Source organism: Leptonychotes weddellii, chromosome 4, assembly GCF_054177405.1.
Source record: "Leptonychotes weddellii isolate Sample4059 chromosome 4, ASM5417740v2, whole genome shotgun sequence".
Classification (NCBI taxonomy): Eukaryota; Metazoa; Chordata; class Mammalia; order Carnivora; family Phocidae; genus Leptonychotes; species Leptonychotes weddellii.
Window position 1 is genome coordinate 159511231 of NC_138372.1, and position 21209 is coordinate 159532439.

Here is a 21209-nt window from a genome sequence, read left to right on the forward strand (position 1 = left end):
TGAATCCCCTGGGTGCAGATTCCCCAGGACTCCTCATCCTCAGTCCAGTAACCCTTCTTGCACAAGGTCCCCACACCAGATGGACAGTCGTCCTAGGCCCCTTGAGGTCCTTGAGCAGGCCCGAATTGGAAGTACTATTTTGGAATTTCATTTTCGGTATGTTAGATTTTCCATTTTCTCCAAGCTGGGGAAACATGGAGTAGGAAGGAAAAAAAATAAAAAAACAAAAAACAAAACTTTTCCTTATCCCATCCTAGGGAAGCTTGCCAAAGAGTGCGTCCTGTCAGCTGCTGGCTGGATGCCCGTCCCCATCCACGAAAGCCACGTCCGCAGAGAAGGTTCTGGGGAGCCAGAGCCAGCGCACAGCCTGGGGGCCTCCCTAGCAGCCCTGGGCATTTTCTGCAAGCAGCCAACCCCTCTTTGGAATGTGCCTTCAAAAACAGCATCTCCTTGGCTCCGGAACGCCCCTTTGCTGGGAAGTAGCATATTTCCTATTCCCAGTTCGAACACCGCCCCCGCCCCCCACACCATTACTTATAATAACTATATAGGAAGTTCCTTTCCCTCCAGTAAAGATGGTCATCACGTTTTTCAGGCTGGATGTTAACATTTTGTTCAGTCCCCAAGGGCCTTGACATAGGCACATGAATCACACTTCAGAGAAGGTGAGAGATCATGCTCTATCTAGACTAGATGGGACTGAAGTTCAAGTACAGTCCTGGCCCATGGACTGGCTCTGTGGCCATGGGCAAGTTGCTTAACCTCTCTGAGGCTCCTTCAGTTCCTTGTCTGCAAAAGTGAGGCGGGGGGTGGCAGGAAGACGTAGCCCTAGCAAGGCTGTGGAGACCCAAGGAGGGCATGTTCCTTGCCTGGGTGCACACAGTAGGTCCCGGGGTAGCCGCCTACCTCGTGGCACCCTCTTTTAGGTGGGTGGTTGGCGGGAAGGGTAGTGGAGACCAACATGAGGAGGTGGGCAGAAAAAAATGAGGTAATGTAAGCCATTTGCCGTCGCAAAGGCATCAGGGAAAGGACTTAATGATCTTAACAGTTTTGCTCTAAGGTATTGGGGTCACAAGGCAAGTTCAGGAACTTGACTCCCATCTTTATAAGGGCGCTCACGGGCTCGGCTGGAGCGTCAGGTGGCGGGCAGCACCCCCAGGTGGGATTAATGCTCCTGCGTGTCCTGCCAGGGGGTGAGAACATGGACCCTGGGGTCTGAATGTCTGCTGACACATCTGGACACCACAACTTACTAGCTCTGGGACTTCGGACACTTCAACTTCTCTAAGTTCTCTGTGCCTTATTTTTCTCACCGGAAAAAGATTAGCGATAAACAGCCCCTGCCTCCAATTATGGAGAGACGGAGATGCGGCGCTGTGCTCGGAGCCCAGAAACTGCTCGCCGTGTCAAGTGTGAACACCATCAGTTGCTCTAATTGCAGACCTGCCCCTCATTCGGCATCACTTGCGTGTGATGAGTATGTGTTGCATGCACTCCTAGGTTTCCGCACTAGCACATGAGTGCCCCGTGGCCTTGGGCGCACGGGGTCTCTGTAGGGCATGGGGTGATTTGACAGCCACGTTCCTTCATCCGTCTTGGGGAGAAGGGGTTCAAAATGTGATCCGAGGAGTAACTGTCTTAGAGTCTCCTGGGGGCGTTTATGAAAAATATCAGCTCCTGAGCCCCAGCCCAGAACCACTGAATCTGATGTTGGAAATCAGCTCCGATCCCTGTTTGGCCTTTTCTTTCTGGTCTCCAGCCAGCAGAGACAGCGCTGCAGACCCTGTGCAGAGGTGGTGTATTGCTGCGTGTTCTCCTTATCCCTAGTAAAATGAGGACATTTTGGGGTGGGGAGCAGGGGAGGACAATTAACATGGAGCCTTTGCTTGACCTTTATCCTGGGTTTATGGAGGTTGGAAGATTGCATTCCTTTCTGTGGGACTGCGTAATTCACACACTCTTTCCCCCAAATAGGGCTGCCAGTTGATTCCAGCTGTTTTAACTAACTCCTTGCTGTTTGCTCTCATTCTCTATGGGGTAAAGAAGAGAGTTTGCGGGGCGCTTGGGGAGCACCATCGGTTAAGCATCTGCCTTCCGCTCAAGTCATGATCCCAGAGTCCTGGGATCGAGCCCCGCATCAGACTCCCTGCTCATTGGGGAGCCTGCTTCTCCCTCTGCCTGCCGCCCCCTGCTTGTGCTCTCTCTGATTATCTCTCTCTTTCTCTTAATAAAATCTTAAAAAAAAGAAGAAGAGAATTTGGTCACCAGACCTGTGTTACTTCTCCGCCTGCAAGCCCGTTCTTGGGCGAAGTCGGTACTCTGCACACTCAGCAGGGCCATCCGAACCTCGGACGCACGGATGTCTCCCCTGGTGGGGCCTAACTGCAGCATCAGGCTGGCTCTCCAGGCGTTGCAAACTATCTGTGACATAATTCTATGTCTCCTCCCTTTAAGGCGGTGGTGAGTGGATTACAGGAATGGCCCCAACTCTTCCCCCATACCCTGTATCTCTGATGCTGGGCTCGATTTTGTGACTTGCTTTTGCCCAACGCAAGCAGATTCAGATACACTGGAAAGAGTTCTGAAGAAGCATTTGCATTTACACTGTCGGACCTCCGTCCCCACCAAGAGAGGAACATTTCCAGACTAGCCTTCGGGTTGCGGGGGGAGGAGGAGAGACACGCAGAACATAACCGAGGGGCTCTAATCAATCCTTGTTGAGACCAGCCAACTCCCAGACCCCTGAGTGAGCCCCACGGAGATCATGAGAACCACCTGTCCAGCCACCCAGACACACAGACACTTAGTGTCTATGCAACGGAGTTTTTGTTGTTACACAGCATTTTTTTTTTTTTTTTTTTTTGGTGGTAGATACAATGAGAATAGCAATGATTACTATTAGCTGACTTGAAATCTGCTGAGGGCAGGGGTTGCCATAGCATTGCTTGCATTCGCTGGCCCATCTAATCCTTGTTGAGTATTGGAACAATCTGATAGGGAAAAACCATTAGAAAAGCCGTCTGGGAGGGGTGCCTGGGTGGCCCAGATGGTTAAGCGTCTGCCTTCCGCTCAGGTCATGATCCCAGGGTCCTGGGATCAAGCCCCACATCGGGCTCCTGGCTCAGCAGGGACCCTGCTTCTCCCTCTCCCTCTGCCTCTCCCCCTCCTCATGCTCTCTCTCTCTCTCTATCTCTCTGTATCTCTGTGTCTCAAATGAATAAATAAAATCTTTAAAAAAAAAAAAAGCCCTCTGTGAATCTCTGGCTTGCTGCTGGCTCCCTCAGAATCTCTCTGATCGGCTGGGATCAGTACCATTGCCCCATCCATTGGTTTCCTATAGGAGCAGAGGTGCCATTTGCTGGATATGCATGGAGGGAGTGAGGCAGTGAATCAGAGAGAGCACGAGAGAATATGAATGTGTGCACGTGTGCACGTCTGTATGTGTTGGGAGTGGAGTAGCTCAGGTCCTAGTTTTATGTAAGCAGATGAGAGACCAGCAAATCTCTGTTGACCCAGTGAGCACTTTGGGTCCCAAACCCCACAGCAAGCCTGTTCTGTTCCTCAGAAGGAAAACGATTGAATACAGATATCCATTTAAGAACTTACTATGGGTGAGGAGGGTCTAGCAGCTCCCCCACCCCCCGCTATTTGGGGTACTTGCTCCACACTTGGCCCTTTCTGGCCATTCTCATTTGTTTCTCACCAGAAGAGTCTGCAGGGAGGAATTGCCCTCCCCACCTTGAAGATGAAGAAATAGCTCAGAGACATCAAATGAATTCCCCAGGGCCACACAGCGAAGAAGGTACCCCACAAGGGTTGATGTCCACGGCCTCCCGACAGCAAAAAGCCTCTTTTCAACCCCATCACGCTCTGTAGGGGTCTCAGCGGGCTCCCGGCCCGAGCCCATCAGTGCGCCCGTGAGGAAGTCTGCCCCCGAGAGCAGAGGCCTGGCTTGCCCCGGCCACACACTGTGAGCAGGTTATCTGACACCCTTCTGGGCCCTGCGGTGTGTCTGGATGAGATCTCATGGGTCAGTGGCATCACTGAAATGCCTTGATAGGTTTCCAGCGAAGGCATTAGCAGTTTCCAGGCGTGCACCTCAGCTCCTGGAAATATGCAGTGAGACGTACAGATTGCCGGAGCCGCTGGACGTGGGCTGCTTTCACCCTGCTGAGAGGCTATGGCGGGAAGCCCCCACTCTGGGTGCTCGGGGGGTGAGAGCGGGACCCAGGCCAGGGTGCGGGCTTGCGCCTGGCTGGGCCGGAGGAGGAGGGAGCGGTGGGCAGAAGCCCTGCTTGGCCAGCCGCCCCGGGCACCTCCTATCCTCCTGTGTTTGCTCAGCGAGTCAGGAGAGGAAGCAGGGTGCTTTCCGTTGGGCCCTGGGCGTTCCGGGCCTTGGGGGCCAGCTGCTGGGGCTGGCAACTTCTCCGGGGACCTGTCTCTTGGCCTCTCTGTACCTCCCTCTCTCTCAGCTACCTGACAGGCAGGTAATAATCCCATCCCCATCTAACGTGACCCTGGGGCAAGGCAGGAGGCCCCACTGGTGTGCACGGAACAAACACTGGCAAGGGGCCCAGGAGCTCGGCATCGGGCCCCTTCAGCCCCGGAGGGAGCCAGGCCCCCTCTGGCAGCATCCCAGCACCTCCAAATGTCCGGCCTCACATCATCCCAGCCCTTTTGCCACGTCGAGCAGTATTTGCTGGAGTTTTGGCCAGGAGAGCAGCTCCCGTGACACTCCATCTTTGACGAGACATTAGCAATGATTTAAATTCACCCAGAATTTCAGGACAGCTCCCTTCCTGTCAGAACCGTGAGAGAAACGGGTTCTGAGGCCGCTTCGGCCTGTGCTCTGAGGCTCCTGTCCTGTCTGGCCATATCTGGTCCCTCCCTCTGTTTCCCCCGATCACCCTCAGCTCTCCTACAGGCCACCTCTTGTGACCCTTGATCGTCAGCTGCTCTGCACGGTGCCCCCAGTTCCATTTACGTGTGGCTCTCATCTCTAGAAAGAACATGAGGACCTCTCCGGCAGGGACCAGGCGTGACTGTGTCTTTGGAACGGGCTGGAAGTCGGGGCTCTGGGATGGTGGGACCCCGTTCCCTGCCTGTGTGGCTGAGGGCAAGCTGCGCATTGTCTCCCCAGTTAAGCGACCACCTCTTGGGACAGTTACAATGTTCTCTTGCGACAGTTACAATGGATCCAGGTGTCTGGGCGCTTCGAATCTGCTGGCTTCTCTCACTCCACGTGCAGTGATTCCCCAGGAGCTGGCGAGATGCAGTTGGGAGAGCCTTTTCCTGGGGACAGGAGTCCTGTGCTACGTCATGGGCATACCCCCACCTGGCAGTGGGCTGATGGCTTGGCCGCTGGGGACGCTTACCGAACACGCACTGTGCGCCAGGCACTGAGGCTCGGGCTGAATCACATGCCTGAGGTCACAGTCGGGGATGGAGGCAGGAAGGGAGCCCAGGCATTCTGTCTGTGGGTCCCACGTGGGCACCTGAGTGCTGTGCCATGTGACAAGGCTCTGCCCTGTCCTCATCCCGGAGGGACCCCGGGATCCCACCCACCCAGGCCTGTCGTTCTGGCTCATGGCTGGTCCTTGGCGCTCCCGAGTGTCAGGCTCATAGCGGGCGTTTGTCCACGTTGACAAGTGGAGAGATGAGCGAATGAGTTCCTCTGAAGTGCACAGACGCCTTCCCGAGTCCTGTGGATTCCTAGCCGGCACAAAGGGCTGCCCCCAGCTGCCCGCCACCTGCCAAGGCCCAGCTCCCCCTATCCTCAGGTTCCTCACTGTACAGGCACCACCCCTGGGACCTCCTGCTGGCTGTGCATTGCCCACCGCAGCCCTCCCTCCCTGCCTCCCCGCTCCCGCCCTCCATCGCGCCACGGGATCCTGCCAGACCAGCCCACATGGCCTCCTTTTGTTCTCCCATCTCTGTTTCAGGCGAGCCAGCCCAGCCCGGTCCCCCAGCTTGCTTGGCACATCCCTTTGAAGCCTTGCCAGTCAGCCAGTGGGGCACACAGGGGCCGGGGCGGGTGCCAGGGCGCTGGCGGCTCCTGCCCACCTTGTTGGCTCCCCGGGCCTGGCTGTGCCGGGGCCCATGCCCGCAGGGACAGCGGTGCCCGGATGTTTGCCTCGCCTGGCATGGACCTTCCCCAGGGCTGGCTGCTGGAGTCCCTTCCCAGGCCTGTCCTGTCGTGAGCCCAGCTCTAGTCCCCACAGAGGAGAGCGTTCAGCGGGAACCGTCTGACTGGGTTCTCAGCTCTCCAAGGAGAGACGCAGGACGGGGGTGGGGTGGGGGTGTCGAGTAGAAACACAGGCTTTGGCTCCAGACGTATGTGGAGCACCTCACTCTGCCATCGCCAGCTGTGGGACTTACCTGCTTCGTGCCTCAGTTTCTCTTTGGTAAGCAGGGGAAATAGAACACCTGGTTCACGGAAGTCCAGTGAGGAGGAACGAAGTACTGCATGCTAGCATGCTGTAAGCATTTGATAAACAGTTGCTGGGATGCGTTACCATTATTGGTGATGTTCACTGAGGTTGCCGAGCCTTGCAGCACCAGACAGAGCGGGAGGCCGTATCTGAGCCCAGCTTGACCTCTGGAGGCCTGGCCTAGCTCCCTGCCCCGTCGGGCACCTGCCAGGCTTACCCAGGTGCTTGCAGGACAGCTGACACCCAGACACTTGTCCGTGGAGGTCTTTGTGGTTCCCTGAGGCACAAGAAGGTGCGTTCCATGAAAACAGGGACCCGAATCTGCCTGCCTCACTGTTGTGTCCCCAGTACCTGTCAGGTGGGTACCCTGTTGATAGTCATTGAGTGAATGAAGCAAGTGAAGTCCGCTTCCCTTTGGATCCCATGCTTCTTGCTCACACCTCATCCTAGCATTCAGCGTGTCCCCCCACGTGTCCCCCGCACTAGCTTGTGCACTCCTGAGGCCAGGACCAGGTCAGATTAGCTTTTTTTTTTTAAGATTTTATTTTATTTGAGAGAGAGAGAGGGAGAGTGAGAGGGACAGGCAGACTCCCCGCGGGGCTCGATCCCAGGACCCTAGGATCATGAGCTGAGCAGAAGGCAGACGTTTAACCAACTGAGCCACCCAGGCGCCCCAGGTCAGATTAGCTTTGGATCCCTCAGCCGAAGTGGCCTGGAGCAGGTGCCTGGAGCGGGTGCTTGGTACTTAAATATTGAATTGTGGATGCAGGGATCTCTGCACTCTGGATTCCAGGCAGTGCCATCACCACAAAGCTTTTCTGAACCCTTTCATCACATGCAGAGGTCAAGTTCCCCAGCCCCATCAGTTGCCAGCCATCTGCCTGCCATCATTGGTCCAGGAGCAAGCTGGCCATCAGCCCCTGCCTGGCACACCTGGGCTGTTCCAGAACAGACCTCCCGGACGAGGGTTAAGTAACACCCGGAGTGGTTATAAGGCCAGGCACCTCCTCTTTGCGAGTCTCCCGGGCTGCTTGGCGGGGGGCTGGGGGCTGGCGGGGGAGGGACCTTGGCACCGCTGCTCCCTGTGGCTGCCACCGGCAAAGCCTTTGGTGCCACAGGGGCGCCTGCCCAGCCGAGCGCATCATAGAGGACAAAAGCTGCAGAAGCAGCACAAGTGAAGTGAAAACGACCCGGGCACTGGCAGAGAGCTTATCCGCCAGTTTCCTGGTTGTCAGTGCGGGTGCGGGAAGGCGTGGGGGCGCATTCTGGGAACTTGCTGTGGCCCGCCCATCGCCTGGGTCCCTGGGGGAGTGGGCACGGCACTGCCTTCAGAGCGGGGCAAGTCCCTTTACGTTTCTCAGAGCCCTCTTGAGAATTCGAGGAGTTGAGACACTTCACGTACCTGCTGTGCGGTGGTCTAACCGTGAACAGCGGCAGCCCCCAGAGCGGCAGCTCACCGGCTAACCGTACTGAGCATCTACTATGTGCCAAACACCGTTTTACTTGCTTTGTGTGTATTAACTCATGTAATCTTCATAATGACACTGTGAGGTAGGGAGTGCTATGATCTCTATTTTATAGGTGAGAAAACTGAGGCTCAGAGATGTTGAGTAACTTCCCCACGGTCACACAGCTACCAAGAAGCCAATCTGAAATTCAAACCAAGCCCTCCGAATGTGGAGCGCATGCATATAACCACCTCCCTACACATTTTTTTCCTTCTACTCTTGAGTATCATGCTTCCCTGTGCATGGTGATGGTGATGGCAACCTTCAGGATGCTGGGGGTTGTGATGGTGGTGGAGGGGACGGTGATGATGATAGAGGACGTGGCCTCATTTTGTGTAGTGACCTGCTTCTTGCTGGAATTTCAAACTCATTTGCATATCCAGTCCTCAGAGCAAGCCCGGGAAGGGGGGTAATTCTGAGATCTGAGGAAACTGAGCCTTACAAGGTGGTCAAGATGCACACAACCATGTGGGGGCCTCTCCAGGGCCTGGAGCTGGGTAAGAGCAGATGGGGGTGGGCCCGTGGCTCCCGACCCTGACTTCAAGGGTGGACACAGGGCTGCAGGAACCTCTGCTTCACCATGCCAGGGCCTGGCAGGGGTGGAGATCTGGGGTTACAGCACGGGGAGGGTGGAGAGGTCACCCCCACCCATGCCGCCTCTTTTGACATTGGCCGGCTCCCTCAGGATGGTAGACTGAGGCTCTGCGGTCCATCCAGTGCTGATTACAGACCGTCTTGTGAAGGTGGTGGGATCACAGCTCCCATTCATCAAGACAAACACTTGTTTGTCTCATTTAATCTCCACAGTGGCCCTGGGAGGTCCATGTTATTACTGCCATCCTACAGACTGAATATAAGATTTATTGCCCCAGAAATGCCGCGTATCAAGCAACAGCATCTCACTGGTTCCGATAATAAGCATTTATTGCCTCTGCATCTGGGCTGGTTGGCCGAGTGGCTCTGCTGATCTTGGCTGGACTTCCCCCGTGTCTGGGCTCGGCTGTGGTCAGTCCGTCTAGTCTCTGTGGGGTGTCTGGGGGTGTCTCAGCTCTGCTCTGTGTGTCTTTCATCTCCTGGGTCCAGCAGACTAGCCTGGGAATGTCCTTCTGAAAGCTGGCACTTCACACAAGGGGGAGGGGGTCAGTACTGTGATTCCTGAGGCTTCATGAGCTGGGGCGCTTTCTCAAGGTCGCCCAGCCCAGAAGCGGCTCAGCCACCCGTGGAATGTCCTCGGCCTGTCTCCCGGGTGCATGTGTGCAAGAGCCCAGACCCGCGCCCAGGTCCCGACTCGGGAGAAACGTTCAGCCAGTTCCCCAACACAGTGCTTCTTGGAGACTGGATGCAGGGAGAAAAAGACGCTGTAGGACAGAAAAACAGTGGCCTCTTCTTCCAAGGGGTGAGGAGAGCCTCTGGTTTCCCAAAAGCTTCCCTCTGGGTGGCCACCCCAGAGGCTAGACCATAGTAGATGATGCCCCTTGAGACCCCAGATTCTCTCTTGAGACCTTTGGGACGAGGGGCTTCCCAAATGTCAGTGTCATGGAGCAGCGAGGCCCTTCAGCCGTAAAATAGTCACAGTGCCGGGCTGGGGCCTGACTGGTTGAATTGCCAGCCTTGAGGATCAAAACCAGGTCAGGGCTCTGATTCTGAAGATGGCTTCAAAGGAAGGGACTCTTCATTGTAGGGTTAGAGTTGTGGTCCCTCCTCCTTTGACCCCCTTCACTCATGGCAGAGTCCCAAGGAGTAAAAATGCCAGATGCTGTCTTTGACCTCTGTCTCAGGGGCTCTTCCCCGAGGGGCACTGTCCTCCACCCATTGCCCTGGACCCCTCGCCATGCTTTGCTTGCTTTCCCAGACCAAGATGCGTGTCTGGGGGTGATTGCTGGGAGGCCAGACTGGAAGGCTGGGCAGCCACCTACTTTGCCGGCTCGCCTCCCTGGCGGTAGGAGGCATTACCATCTGTTCCTCTTTTTGCCTTGACCTTTGGCCTGATAAAGGCCAAGTGCGGAGCCTCACATGGAAGAGGTCGAAACAAGAGACCCTCCCCCTCCCTCCTCCTCTTTCTCCTCCTCTTTCTTCCCTTCCTTCTCTCCACTCTGTACATAGTCTGTGCCAAACATCAACTCAGGTATTTATTTTTCCCAGTGAGCTGAACGTTTATAAAGAGCACGCCCTTCCATCTGTAAGAACTCTAGTATTCTCTTATTCCTGGAAAACTCCCCTTCATCCTTCGGGACCTTGCAGCAGAGCCCGCTTCTCCATGAGACTCTCCTCACCCCCGCAGCTGGAGCCTCCGTGTAGGAGCGCGGCCTCAGCAGGACGCCGTCCGGGTCCAGAGAGCATTGCCGGCATGGGTCAGGTTTATCTGTGTGAGGGTGTCCACCGAGCCCTACGAGGACAGTGACGGTGGTTCCATCATCTCTCTGTCCCTGGGGCCGCCCCCATGCCAAGCACACATGGACGTCACCTTGGTGAGCAGAGTGGCTACATGAGTGTGACTGCACATGGGATACCCTCAGGTCAGCAGAGGGCTTGGGCCCCGCATCCCTCAGCTCTGCGTCAGACGCTGGAAAGCCCTCCTGTCGTACCAGCTACGGACACAGCCTGTGGCCCCAGGGACGCGGTTTGACCCCCGTGCTTGGCAGATTTGTGCCCACGTCGGAAGAGCCCAGCCTGAGACTTCGAGACTCAGGAATCCTTTATCTGCCTTTTTCCCAGCTGGTGACTTTTGCTTTGTGCCTCTATTTCCCCACCTGTAAAATGAGCACAGAAACAAACGTTTCCTTTCACCCTGTTGGCTGAAAAGAATCGAGACGACTGTTTGCAAAGCTCAGGCGTGAGCGGTGGCTATCATTGCCATGGTCTTTTCCCTGAGAAGGAACCATTTCTACGGTTTCTTGGCAGGGGGGAGGGCGGGGGTTGGCAACCAAAGCTTTTTGTGGCCAAGGTCCGGTTACCTGGAGGCTTCTCTGGTGGTGTCTTCTCTCTGCAGGGAAAGTGCCTTCATCAGAACACAGCAGTGAGCCAGCTGGCTACCCCAGCCCTGCCCGGATTCCCAGCAGGTCCACAGGAAAGGAGCTGCCTGTTGCCCGCTGACCCGCTGTGCGGACAGCAATAGCTGTGGGAACACAAGGGGACAGGGAAACACACTGCGCACGGGGGAGTCCATCCTCGGGCCAATAAGGTGCCGGGTGCTTTGCAACTGATAACGGGTTCCCAGTGGACACATACCTGCTAGTGAAGCCTCCTTTCCCTCTCGCCCTTGTGGGGGGCTCAGGGATGACGCAAGACTTTAGGGTTGTGTTCCCACCCTGGGCCCTCCCTTTTTCTTCCCTGCTTTCTCTTCTGCATTTCCTGGGCACTTACTTTCTGGCGGGCACCATGCTATGTGCTGGCGATAGGAGGAGTGACACGTGGTGCGGGAGAAAGACAGCTCAGCACATGTGGTTGGCTCCATCACAGCCCCCCCAAGATCTCCACATCCTAATCTCCAGAACCTGTGCCTGCCACCTCGTAGGGCAGAGGGGATTTTGGCAGAAGCAATGAAGTTAAGGATCTTGAGATGAGATTATCCTGGCGTATCTAGGAGGATCTAGTGTAATCTTAAGTGTCCTTAGGAGAGGGAGAGAGAGGGAGATGTGACCCCCTGACCATGGAAACAGAAAGAAGTGATGCAGCCAGGAGCCCAGGAATGCATGCAGCCTCTAGAAGTGGAAGATATAAGGACCATATTTTCCCTTGGAGCCTCCAGAAGGAACCAGCTTTGCTGACACCTTGATTTTAGCGCCTTATAACTTACTTTGGTCTCCTGACCTTCAGAACTGTAAGAGAATGAATTTGTGCTGTTTTTAGCCATGATGTTGGTGGTAATTTGTTAAAGTAGCAATGGGGAAACTCGTACAACAGATCACTGCCGTACTGTATGGTGGTGAAGGAGCCCCAGTGGCTCAGTGGTTCAGAGCAAGATCCCTGGAGTCCCAAAGCCCTGGTTCAAGTCTGTTTCCACCTTTCATCGGTTGAGGGGCCTTTTGGCCCATCGCTTTTCAAAGCTTCTTGTCCCTGCCCTGTGTCTCCTCCTTCATCAGCAGGGCTGCCCCAGTGCAGGGAGACAGCTGGAGAGGCTTCTGGGCTGGGCCTTTTGGTAGGGGATGGCAGGGCCAGCAGGAGTCGTGGGTTTTTCTGGGCCGGTCACTGGCCCCTGATCCTCCCGGGGTAGTGCAATTCACAGAAATCCCCAGTTTTTCCTTTTAAGCTACTCTTGAATATAATAAGCTCCTTTATTGAGTAAAAATGTATCTCACCCCTCCCATGTTCCCCTCATCGAGTGTGTGGAGTCACCGCAGGCCATCCAGGTATCCTGGGTTCGGGCTCCTTCCTTGGGACATTTGGCGTTGATGCTGCTCTGGTTTTGTCAGTTGCAGACCCCCTGTCGGGATTCTCACTTGGCAACGGGCTGCCTGGACCCCTTTTCTCATACCAGGGGTATTGAGGAGGTATTAACTGCAGGAATTGAGGAACCCTGGGCAGTAGGTGGAGCTCAGGCTGCTCAGGACCAAGCACTTCAGGGGCGCCCTGTGGTGGCCACACTCCTGAGAAGTTGGAGCCCTTGTGCCCATTTGACAGATTATGCCCCGGAGAGCTGTGACTGGGTAACACCGTCTTCTCCTCTAATCCTGCACATCCTCTCAGAGGTGAGTAATCATTCTTGCTGCTTGCACACGGGAAAACTGAGGAACAGAGAGGCTCACTTGCCTGTGGTCACACCAGAGCCTGAGATCAGGGCTTGCAGTGAGGTTCTGTTGGCAGGTGGAAGTGGGGCGCAGTCTGCTCCGGGACGGAGAAGGCACCAGGCGGTTCAGTGAACATCCATTCTGTCCCCAGGCTGTCTCAGGGCCTTCCCCACAGGCTGTCCCATTAAGCTCTGCCTCCCCCTCTTGGGCAGACTTTTCACCCCTATTTCTCAGGTGAAGCAATGCCAAGCCTGGACACTTAAGTATTTGCCAAAGCATTTACCTAAGGGGCAGAGGAGCTAGGGTTCAACTGGGGTCCTCCTGATTCCTCAGGCCCCTCCTTTCTGCACTCTAAGCAGCTCACTGTTATAAAAGGCAGTTCAGATGCTTAACTGGAAAATGGGAGAAATGTAACATACAATGGACCTTGCCTATTTACACTAATTAAATGAGGAAACAATTTAAACATTGCCATCCATTGCTTTAATGAGGCCAGAGGACAGCAGGTGCATGTTTGGGCTGCCTGTGGCAATTGGTAGAATGTTTGGAATGGGTTTTGTTAGCATAGTATGCTAAAATAGCCTTGATGGTGTCTGCATCTTTTCACTCCAGTTACCTTGTTTCTCAGTTGTATCCTAAGGGGTAATTCAAAGGAAGAAAAAAACCTATTTTGTGCAAATGTCTATTAAATCATGATTTTTTTTTACCTTTAATTATGGAAAATTTCAAACATCTAGGAAAGTAGAGAGAATACTATAATGAACACCTGTATACACCCTTTGCCCTGTTTTAACAGTTATAAACCTTTGCTTTGTTTACTTCATCTTTTTGTTTCTAAAATATTTTCAAGTAAATGGTAAGACATAGTGATATTTCATTTCCAGATATTTCAGAGTAACTTTAGTTATGATAATAGAAAGTTGAAACCAAACTTGATTACATGGAGACTGTTTAGATAAATATGATTACCCACCTGGTCCAATATTATGAGACCCTTAAAATTATCATTTTGAAGCTCCTATTACAAGCTTTCTTACAGCTCGATGCTTTGCCTTTTTATACGACTTACCATAGTTTCTAATAATTTCATTGTTTGGTTGTTTAATTAAGGTCTATTTCCACTATTTCTTTGGTGGGGACAGTGTCCTTTTTGCTCACCATTTTGTCTTGACTGCCCATGAAGGTGCCTGGCAGATAGCAGGTGTAAAATAAAATTGGTTGAATGAATGCCAAATGAGCATTATGAGATCCTTGAAATAACATGCTGAGTGATGCAAGCAAAATCACATAATCTCAAATGAGCACAATGTGAAAATACGTATGCACGTAGATGACTTCTAGAAAGGCCGCTTCGGGAATGTCAAGTTTTTATGCCAGCGTGATGGGAAATACGGGTGAGCTTTGCTTTCCTGCTATGATTTCCATCATGTCATGGTCATGCAGTCGTAACATCGAAGAGTCCGTCAGCCGCCGCCATGCGTCTCGCTTACTCTGTGCGGTGCCAGAGAGAAGGAACGTGGGCCTGCAATGGGAAGCCTTCCTTCGAAGCTCCCACTCCCCTGACTCACCGTGGGACCCTGGGCGAGCTCTGAACCTCGCAGAGCTGAGTTCCTGCAGCTTGCAAGTGTGGGAGTGGTCCCCGCCCCTCTGCACTTCTGTAATCGGATGTCGTCATAATGCATGGGGCACAGATGTGAATATACACTGTAAAATGTTGCCTGAGCGGGCGGCTCCCCAGCCTTCTCCACCATGACGCTCGGCCCTGCAGCTACCCTGATGCCGCCCGACAGAGAGCCCGCGAGCAGATCCACTGAGTGTACTATACAGTTAGGGTTGTCTTAGGTATCCATCTGAAAATCCCTGCTGATCGTAAACGGGAAGGTGATCGCTAATTAACTCCGAGAGCTTCCTCCATGCTCACCCATCTCACTAACTGATGGGTCCATCAGTCATCCAGCGGTATTTACTGCACTGGGGCTGTGTGTTCATTAGCCCTTGGCAGTTGCCCACCCTGCCCAGACTCTGGATTTTTAAGTGGCACTGGAGTCTGTGGACATCTGGTCCTTGGGGTCACAAGGGAGGATGAAGGTGGTTCAGCCAGGGGATGAGGGCCAGGATCATTACCTTACAAGGAGAACTTTTAGTAGAGGAATCCTGGCTGACTCTCCCCTCTCCTTTCTTCCAAAGGATCCGGTCAGGATGTTAGAGCCTGTATGAGTTTCCCAGGGTGGCCATAACAAAGCACCACAAACTCGGTGGCTTACCCAACAGAAATTTATCCCCTCACAGTTCTGGAGGCCAGAAGTCCCAAATCAAGTCCCAAATCGAGTTAGGGAGACCCCGTGCTCCTTCTGAAGGCTCTAGAGGAGGATCCTTCCTTGCCTCTTCCTAGTTTCTGGTGTAGCTAGGAATCCTGTAGCTTAGGGTCCTTGGCTTGTGGTCTTCATCCTGGACTTCTTCCCTGTGTGTAACAGTCTCTGCACCTCTCTCTCCTTATAAGAGCACCCGTCACTGGATTTAGGGCCACGTTAATCTGCTATGACCTTATCTCAACTCGATTGCATCTGCAAAGAGCCTATTTCAAAATAAGATTACATTCATAGGTACTTGGGGTTAGGATTTCCACATATCTTTTTGAGGGATGCAGTTCAACCCGTAACAGAGCCCAAAGCAAAAGCAATTCCTTTTGCTCCTGACCACCAGTGCTATTCCCCGAAGGACCACTGCTTAGCGTGTATGTAGATAGACGACTTATTTTTTCACATGGGACCTGGATGGGTCCATTCCTACTCATCATCCCTTTTGATTCTATAATAACCGTATCATACATGTATTCAGGCACGCAAAACATACTTTTGGGCCACCTACTGTGAGCCCAGGCCTATGCCTGGTTCTGGAATAGAAGGATATAAAAGGCCAAGGATTTTCAGTTGGTCGAAAAGTCTGCCAGAAGCTCCCCCTTCCTTTCTAGTCTGTACACGCTGAGCAGCAGTCCCTAGTCATGACCATCGAAAATGCCTTCAGCCGTTGCCAGATGTTCCCTGGGGGGTGAGGGGCAACAGCATCCTCCATTAAGAACCCCTGGTTTAGCCTAGCAAGGCCCCACCTTTGCAACTCCAGAAATCCCTTTTGCTGATTCACCCTCCTTGCAAGAGAATTGTTTCAATTAAACTTCACTTGGCAGGTAATCGTTTGCCTACCTTCTTACCTAAAACCCGCTTTCTTACCTAAAAATATCCGCCCGTTGGGGTTTTTGATCCTTGTCACCAGACTGGGTTGATACCATTCTGGCCAGGATCGAGCAGAGAAGCTTGACATTTGGGGGGCTCTCTGTGGCCTTATTGAAAAGGAAGGTGCAGCCCTCCTTTAGAAATCCAGTAGAATTTCTGACCAGTTGAGAAACAGCCCAAATACCCCCATTGAGGAATCACTGCTATAAACTTCCATTCAGTGTCTGAAATCATGTTTTGGATCCAATGTCTATGGACGGTTCCTTAAAGCTCCAGATTTCTCCAGGAGTCTCCATCCTGTCTTCCTCTCATTCGCCTGAGTGTGTTATTATTCAGTTCATGTTTATTCAGCGTTCGCCACGGGGCTGGTACTTCGCAGGGTGTGAGGGTACCGCGGGGAGGAGCGCACATGGCCACTACAGGAACGGGACCCATGATGACAATGAGGCTATGAGAGGAACAGTCGAACTCCCGGCAGTGCTAAGTGCTAAGACAGAGGTGCAGCCCTTTGCTGGGCTCGAGGGCGGTTGTCTCTGGAATTGCAAGACCCTGTGAGTAATCAGGTCACGCTCTCGCCGGCCCTGTGTTCCTGCTCGGCTCTAGCTTGGGCCCCTCAGGATCGTTGCGTACAGAGCCCGGTTCCCATCAGTTGCGTCTCTAGGGACAGACTTTTCGTGGCTTAGAGCATGCTCTGTAGCAGACAGGGTCCTGCTAACCGAGAGGCGTTTCTGAGAGGTGATGAGGGTCATTCTCACTGGGCCCAGTGAGAGAAGGCCCCGTAGGGACCTTGAACCTCACCTCCCTGCCAAAGTGCCCTGCTGAGTAGCTGGGCTGGTCCTCTGAAGGCAGCCTCAGGCTCTGCAGGATGAAAGATGTTGATTCCGCTCTCCCTCCCCAAAAGTCTTCAGCCAAGGCCTCCGAACACAGAAGGGACCTTGCAGCCTTTGAACCTTTGTCCTCAGATTCTTTCAGAGGGAGAAGGGGCACGGGAGGATGGGGAGGGGGCGTCAGCTCTCTTGCCAAGCCGTCCCACCGGTACCGTGCGTTTGCCCATCCTCTTGGCCACTGGGTGGCTTTCTGGCCACCATCAAATACAGCGTCTCCTTTCTGTCTCCGTTGCCTGGATCCCTCCAGCCTGGGATGGGTGAAATGGCACCGTGTGGCAGCGAGCACTCAGAGATAGCCATGCCCCTGTACTGGCTCTCACCTCTCCTCCTCTCCCCCTTCCGCCCTCCACCCACCTCTCCTTAGCTGGCAGCCACCTGATTCTTCTTTTACAAATGCACTTCAGAGAACAAGCCCCACCAGCTGCCTTTGGAAGTCTTTCAAAGACACAAATCCCCGCCTGTACCCTCCTCTCCTTTAGTTAACCCCACGCATCGCTCCCACCCTGCGTTGTCCTCAGATTACTGCACTAATGCCTTCACGGCCCTCGCTTGGGTTCTAAGGCCGGGTGGTGCTGGCTGAGCTTCAGGAAATGCCCCATGTGGGCACTGTGAGATGGGCAGGCGTCCCCCCGGGGAAAAGGCAGGCTAGCCACGAAGAGCAGAAGGGATTCAGGGATGAAATGGTCCAGAGGGGGTTGGGGCAGGGACGTTGGCTCTTCTCTGTTGAGTTGGGGCTATTGGAGGCTGCTGAGCAGACCTGACTTGCATTTTAACTGGCTCATTCTGCTGCTCTGCTGAAAATCGACTAAAGGTGGCAAAGGTGGGAATAGGTAGACCAGTTAGGAGGCTCTGGCAGAAACCCAGGGTTTTTGCAGAAATCCAGGGAAGGAATGACAAATAGTGTGTGGGGGTGGTAGCAGAGGAAATCACAAGAAGCCATCAGATACGAATGTATCATGAAGGTAGCATTTGCTGATGGCTTGGATACAGAGTATCAGATAAAGGATGGTCCTGGGGTTTTACCTTGAGCAAGTAGAGAGTGAAGTTTCTGTTTATTCTTTTAAGGGGATCAGTGAGGGTTTGGGAAATGTTTGTTTTGTTTCTTTTGCAGGTAGGATTCCACTCATTATGTTTGAGTTGTTCATCAGACATCCAAAGAGAGAGATTCAGGAAGTAGCTGGATATATGCATCTGAAATGTGAAGATTAATTTTGAGTGTCAAGGGGCTCCTTGACTGGCTCAGTCGGTTAAGCGTCCGACTCTTGATTTCAGCTCAGGTCATGATCTCGGGGTCCTAGGATTGAGCCCCACCTCAGGCTCTGCGCTTAGAGGGCAGTCTGCTTGAAGATTCTCTCCTTCTGCCCCTCCCACTCATGCTCTCTCTCGCTCTGTCAAATAAATAAATCTTTTTAAAAAAATGCATGTTGGGCACCTGGGTGGCTCAATTGGTTAAGCGACTGCCTTCAGCTCAGGTCATGATCCTGGAGTCCTAGGATCGAGTCCCGCATCGGACTCCCCGCTTGGCAGGGAGTCTGCTTCTCTCTCTGACCCTCCCCCATCTCATGCTCTCTCTGTCTCATTCTTTCTCTCTCAAATAAATAAATAAAACCTTTAAATAAAATTAAAATTAAATTAAATTGAACAATGCATGTCAAGTCATCTAGACCATGGGATCCAGACATTTGGTCAAACAGCAGTTTAGGGGACACCTGGGTGGCTCAGTCGGTTAAGCGTCCACCTTCGGCTCAGGTCATGATCCCAGAGTCCTGGGATCAAGCCCCGCATCGGGCTCCCTGCTCAGTGGGGAGCCTGCTTCTCCCTCTGCCTGCCGCTTCCCCTGCTTGTGCTCGCTCTCTCTCTCTGACAAATAAATAAAATCTTTTTAAAAAAACCCAGCAGTTTAGATGTGACTGTGAAGGTATTTTTTTGGATGAGATTAATACTGACGTCAGACTTTGAGTAGAACACCTTACCCTCCAAAATGTGGGTGGATCTCACCCAATCAGTCGACGCCCTTAAGAAAAAAAACTGAAGGTCCGAGGAAGTAGGAATTGTGCCTCCAGATGGCCTTCAGTCTCAAACAACAACATGAGCTCTTCCCTGGGTCTCCAGTCAGCTTGCTGGTCGACCCTGCAGATTTTGGACTTGACAGCCTCTATACCTGGGTGAGCCAATTCCTTATTTATATTTCTGTTGCTCTGAAGAACCCGGACTAATGCATGGAGTAAAAGGATAATACTTGGATATGTATTTTGGAGTCCTATTATTTAAGCCTTGAGACTGGTGTGATCCCCAAGAGGGCAAGTGCTTATAAGGAGAGGAACAGACCATTGGGCTATCCGACACAAGTCAGGAGATTCAGAAACTGTGTGTGTGTGTGTGTGTAATATTTACTGAGCACTTACTATGTGTCGGCATCCTCCAGGACTGGTTGCTGCCCTCTATCACCTTATTTGTTCTGGAAACGGGAAATGATCCCAGTGGGGCCGCCTATTTATTTGCCTGCTCTGTTGCAATGAGTCAGCCTCTCCAATGTTCTGGGCTGTGGCATGGCACCCGGCTGTTCCTTCTCTTGTGTCAGAAATTGATTATTCCGGCATCTTCTTTCCAGGACATTTTCAGTTCCCCTGACCTCCCACCCTCTCGAAGCCATTTTGTGTCTCCTGATACTGAGTAATTCCATTTATTAAAACATGTGGAGCCTCCTTACTGGCAAGTGTTGGTGAAAATAGTTCTGCAGCCCCAAGGGACAGGGTCATTTGAACTTGGTGACTTGAAAAACGTTTGGTGTGAATCATGAAAAGTGCAGGGCCATGTTGATGAATTTCCCTCACCCTTTTTGTTCCTTGTTTTTTTGTGTGTGTGCAGCAAAATGTTTAACCCATATTTTCCAAGAACTCTGTAGGTGGGTTGCTGGGGACAATTGATTTTTAGAGAAGTATTGTTTCTCTGGATGTGGAAACCATGAAGCAAAGAATAACATTGAGCAAGAGTCGTCCAGATGACCGGGCCCAGGCTGATTATCGTGTGTTTGGGTCCCCTTGTCGTAGGATATGGTGTGTTTGGGTCACCGTGTCATAGGAGGATCACTTCTGCCTGAGCTGGACTTTGACCCTAGAAGCCTTATTCTAGCCAGATGTCAACGGATCATCTAACTTCTAAGGCTGCAGTTGGTTCAAACTGGCAGCTAGAAGAGACACAGGTATTTGTGTGAGGAATATGGAGTTCTGGTTTCCATCCTGCCCCTGGCTTGCTGTGTGAACTTGGGCAAGTCTCCTCACCTCTCTGAGCAGCGATTCTTTGTGACGAGTTTGGGCTAGGTGATCTCTGAGGGATGAGATGGTGGTCGGTGGGAGGGTACGTGCCCTGAATAAGGGGCTCCCCACCCCTCTCAGCACCCAGCTACCCAGCTAGCTACTGTGTGTGTGGGACCAGGGCTGCCCAGTTAATTTTTGGACCATGTAATGTAATGAAATTTCCTGAATTTTAGGTGGGGACAGCGAATTCAGAAATACTTACAATATTCCCTGGGTGAAACCTGTAGCCAGATAGAGCCCTTAGGTCTTCAGTTTACAGCTCCATGTGAGGGCATTGTCCTTCATGAGTTATCACAGGCAAGTGGGGGGCCTGCAGGTGAATGAAGCTCCTTTGAGTTATTTTGTCTTGAAACCAGTACAAGTATTTTCAAGGAACTGGGGGAGCAAAGCAAGACTGGAAGCTGGGTCACAAGATTGCTGTTGCCTAGAGCCCTGAAGAAAGGGCATGGCCTTTTCTTTCATCATGGGTGGAAATGTCAGCCTGAGGCAGTGGGCTGGGTCAGCTGATCTCCTTGGGATTTATGGCCAGCTCCAGCCAGCGCCCTGGGTCTGGCTGCATGGACTGCGTAGCATTATGAGCTGCAGAGAATTGAGTATTTCAGTATACTCAGTTTTCACTGAACGACATCTTTTACAGGTCTTTCGTGGGTGTATGTGTGTGTGTGCGTACGTCTCTGTGTGTGTGTGCGTACGTGTGTATGTGTGCACACACACACACCTTGTTCTTTTTTAACTGCTGCATAGTATTCCATAGTTTTTTTCAACTGTGCCATGGCCATTTTGCTTTTATCCACTTCTCCCTTTTATCTCTACTTCCCATAATTTTATCTAATAGGCATTTTTTTTTTACCCTATAATTCACACCTCCCTTTTTCCCTCCCTCTCTCCCTTCTTCCTTTTCTCTTTCCCTTGCTTCCATCCATCCCGTGGATTCATTCATCAAACATGCTGGGCCTACAGGTGCTGGGTGTAGGGGCAGAATCCTGAGGCCTGGCCTCCAGGAGCTCCAATCCAATAGGAGGCCAGAGAAGAAGCACATCATGGTGAATCCCCAGAAGCAAGTTCTTCAATAATGTTTTGGTTTTTTTTTAAAGATTTTATTTATTTAT

The 21209-nt window shown here is 52.6% G+C and overlaps 1 protein-coding gene across 27 annotated transcripts in view; it reads left to right on the plus strand.

Moving 5' to 3' along the window:
- LOC115938771 (uncharacterized) overlaps positions 1–21209 on the plus strand; it is a 331027-nt gene that overhangs the window by 171993 nt on the left and 137825 nt on the right. For 4 of the 27 annotated variants that reach the window (XM_081816542.1, XM_081816543.1, XM_081816544.1 and 1 more), the window contains exon 3: positions 12352–12627. The exons of 21 other annotated variants lie outside the window; for them this stretch is intronic. In XM_081816542.1, the coding sequence (XP_081672668.1) occupies positions 12352–12627 (276 nt within the window). Of the gene's footprint in view, positions 1–257; positions 2680–12351; positions 12628–21209 lie in introns of those variants that run through there. 2 more of the 27 variants (XR_014144417.1, XR_014144408.1) reach the window with 1 other exon arrangement.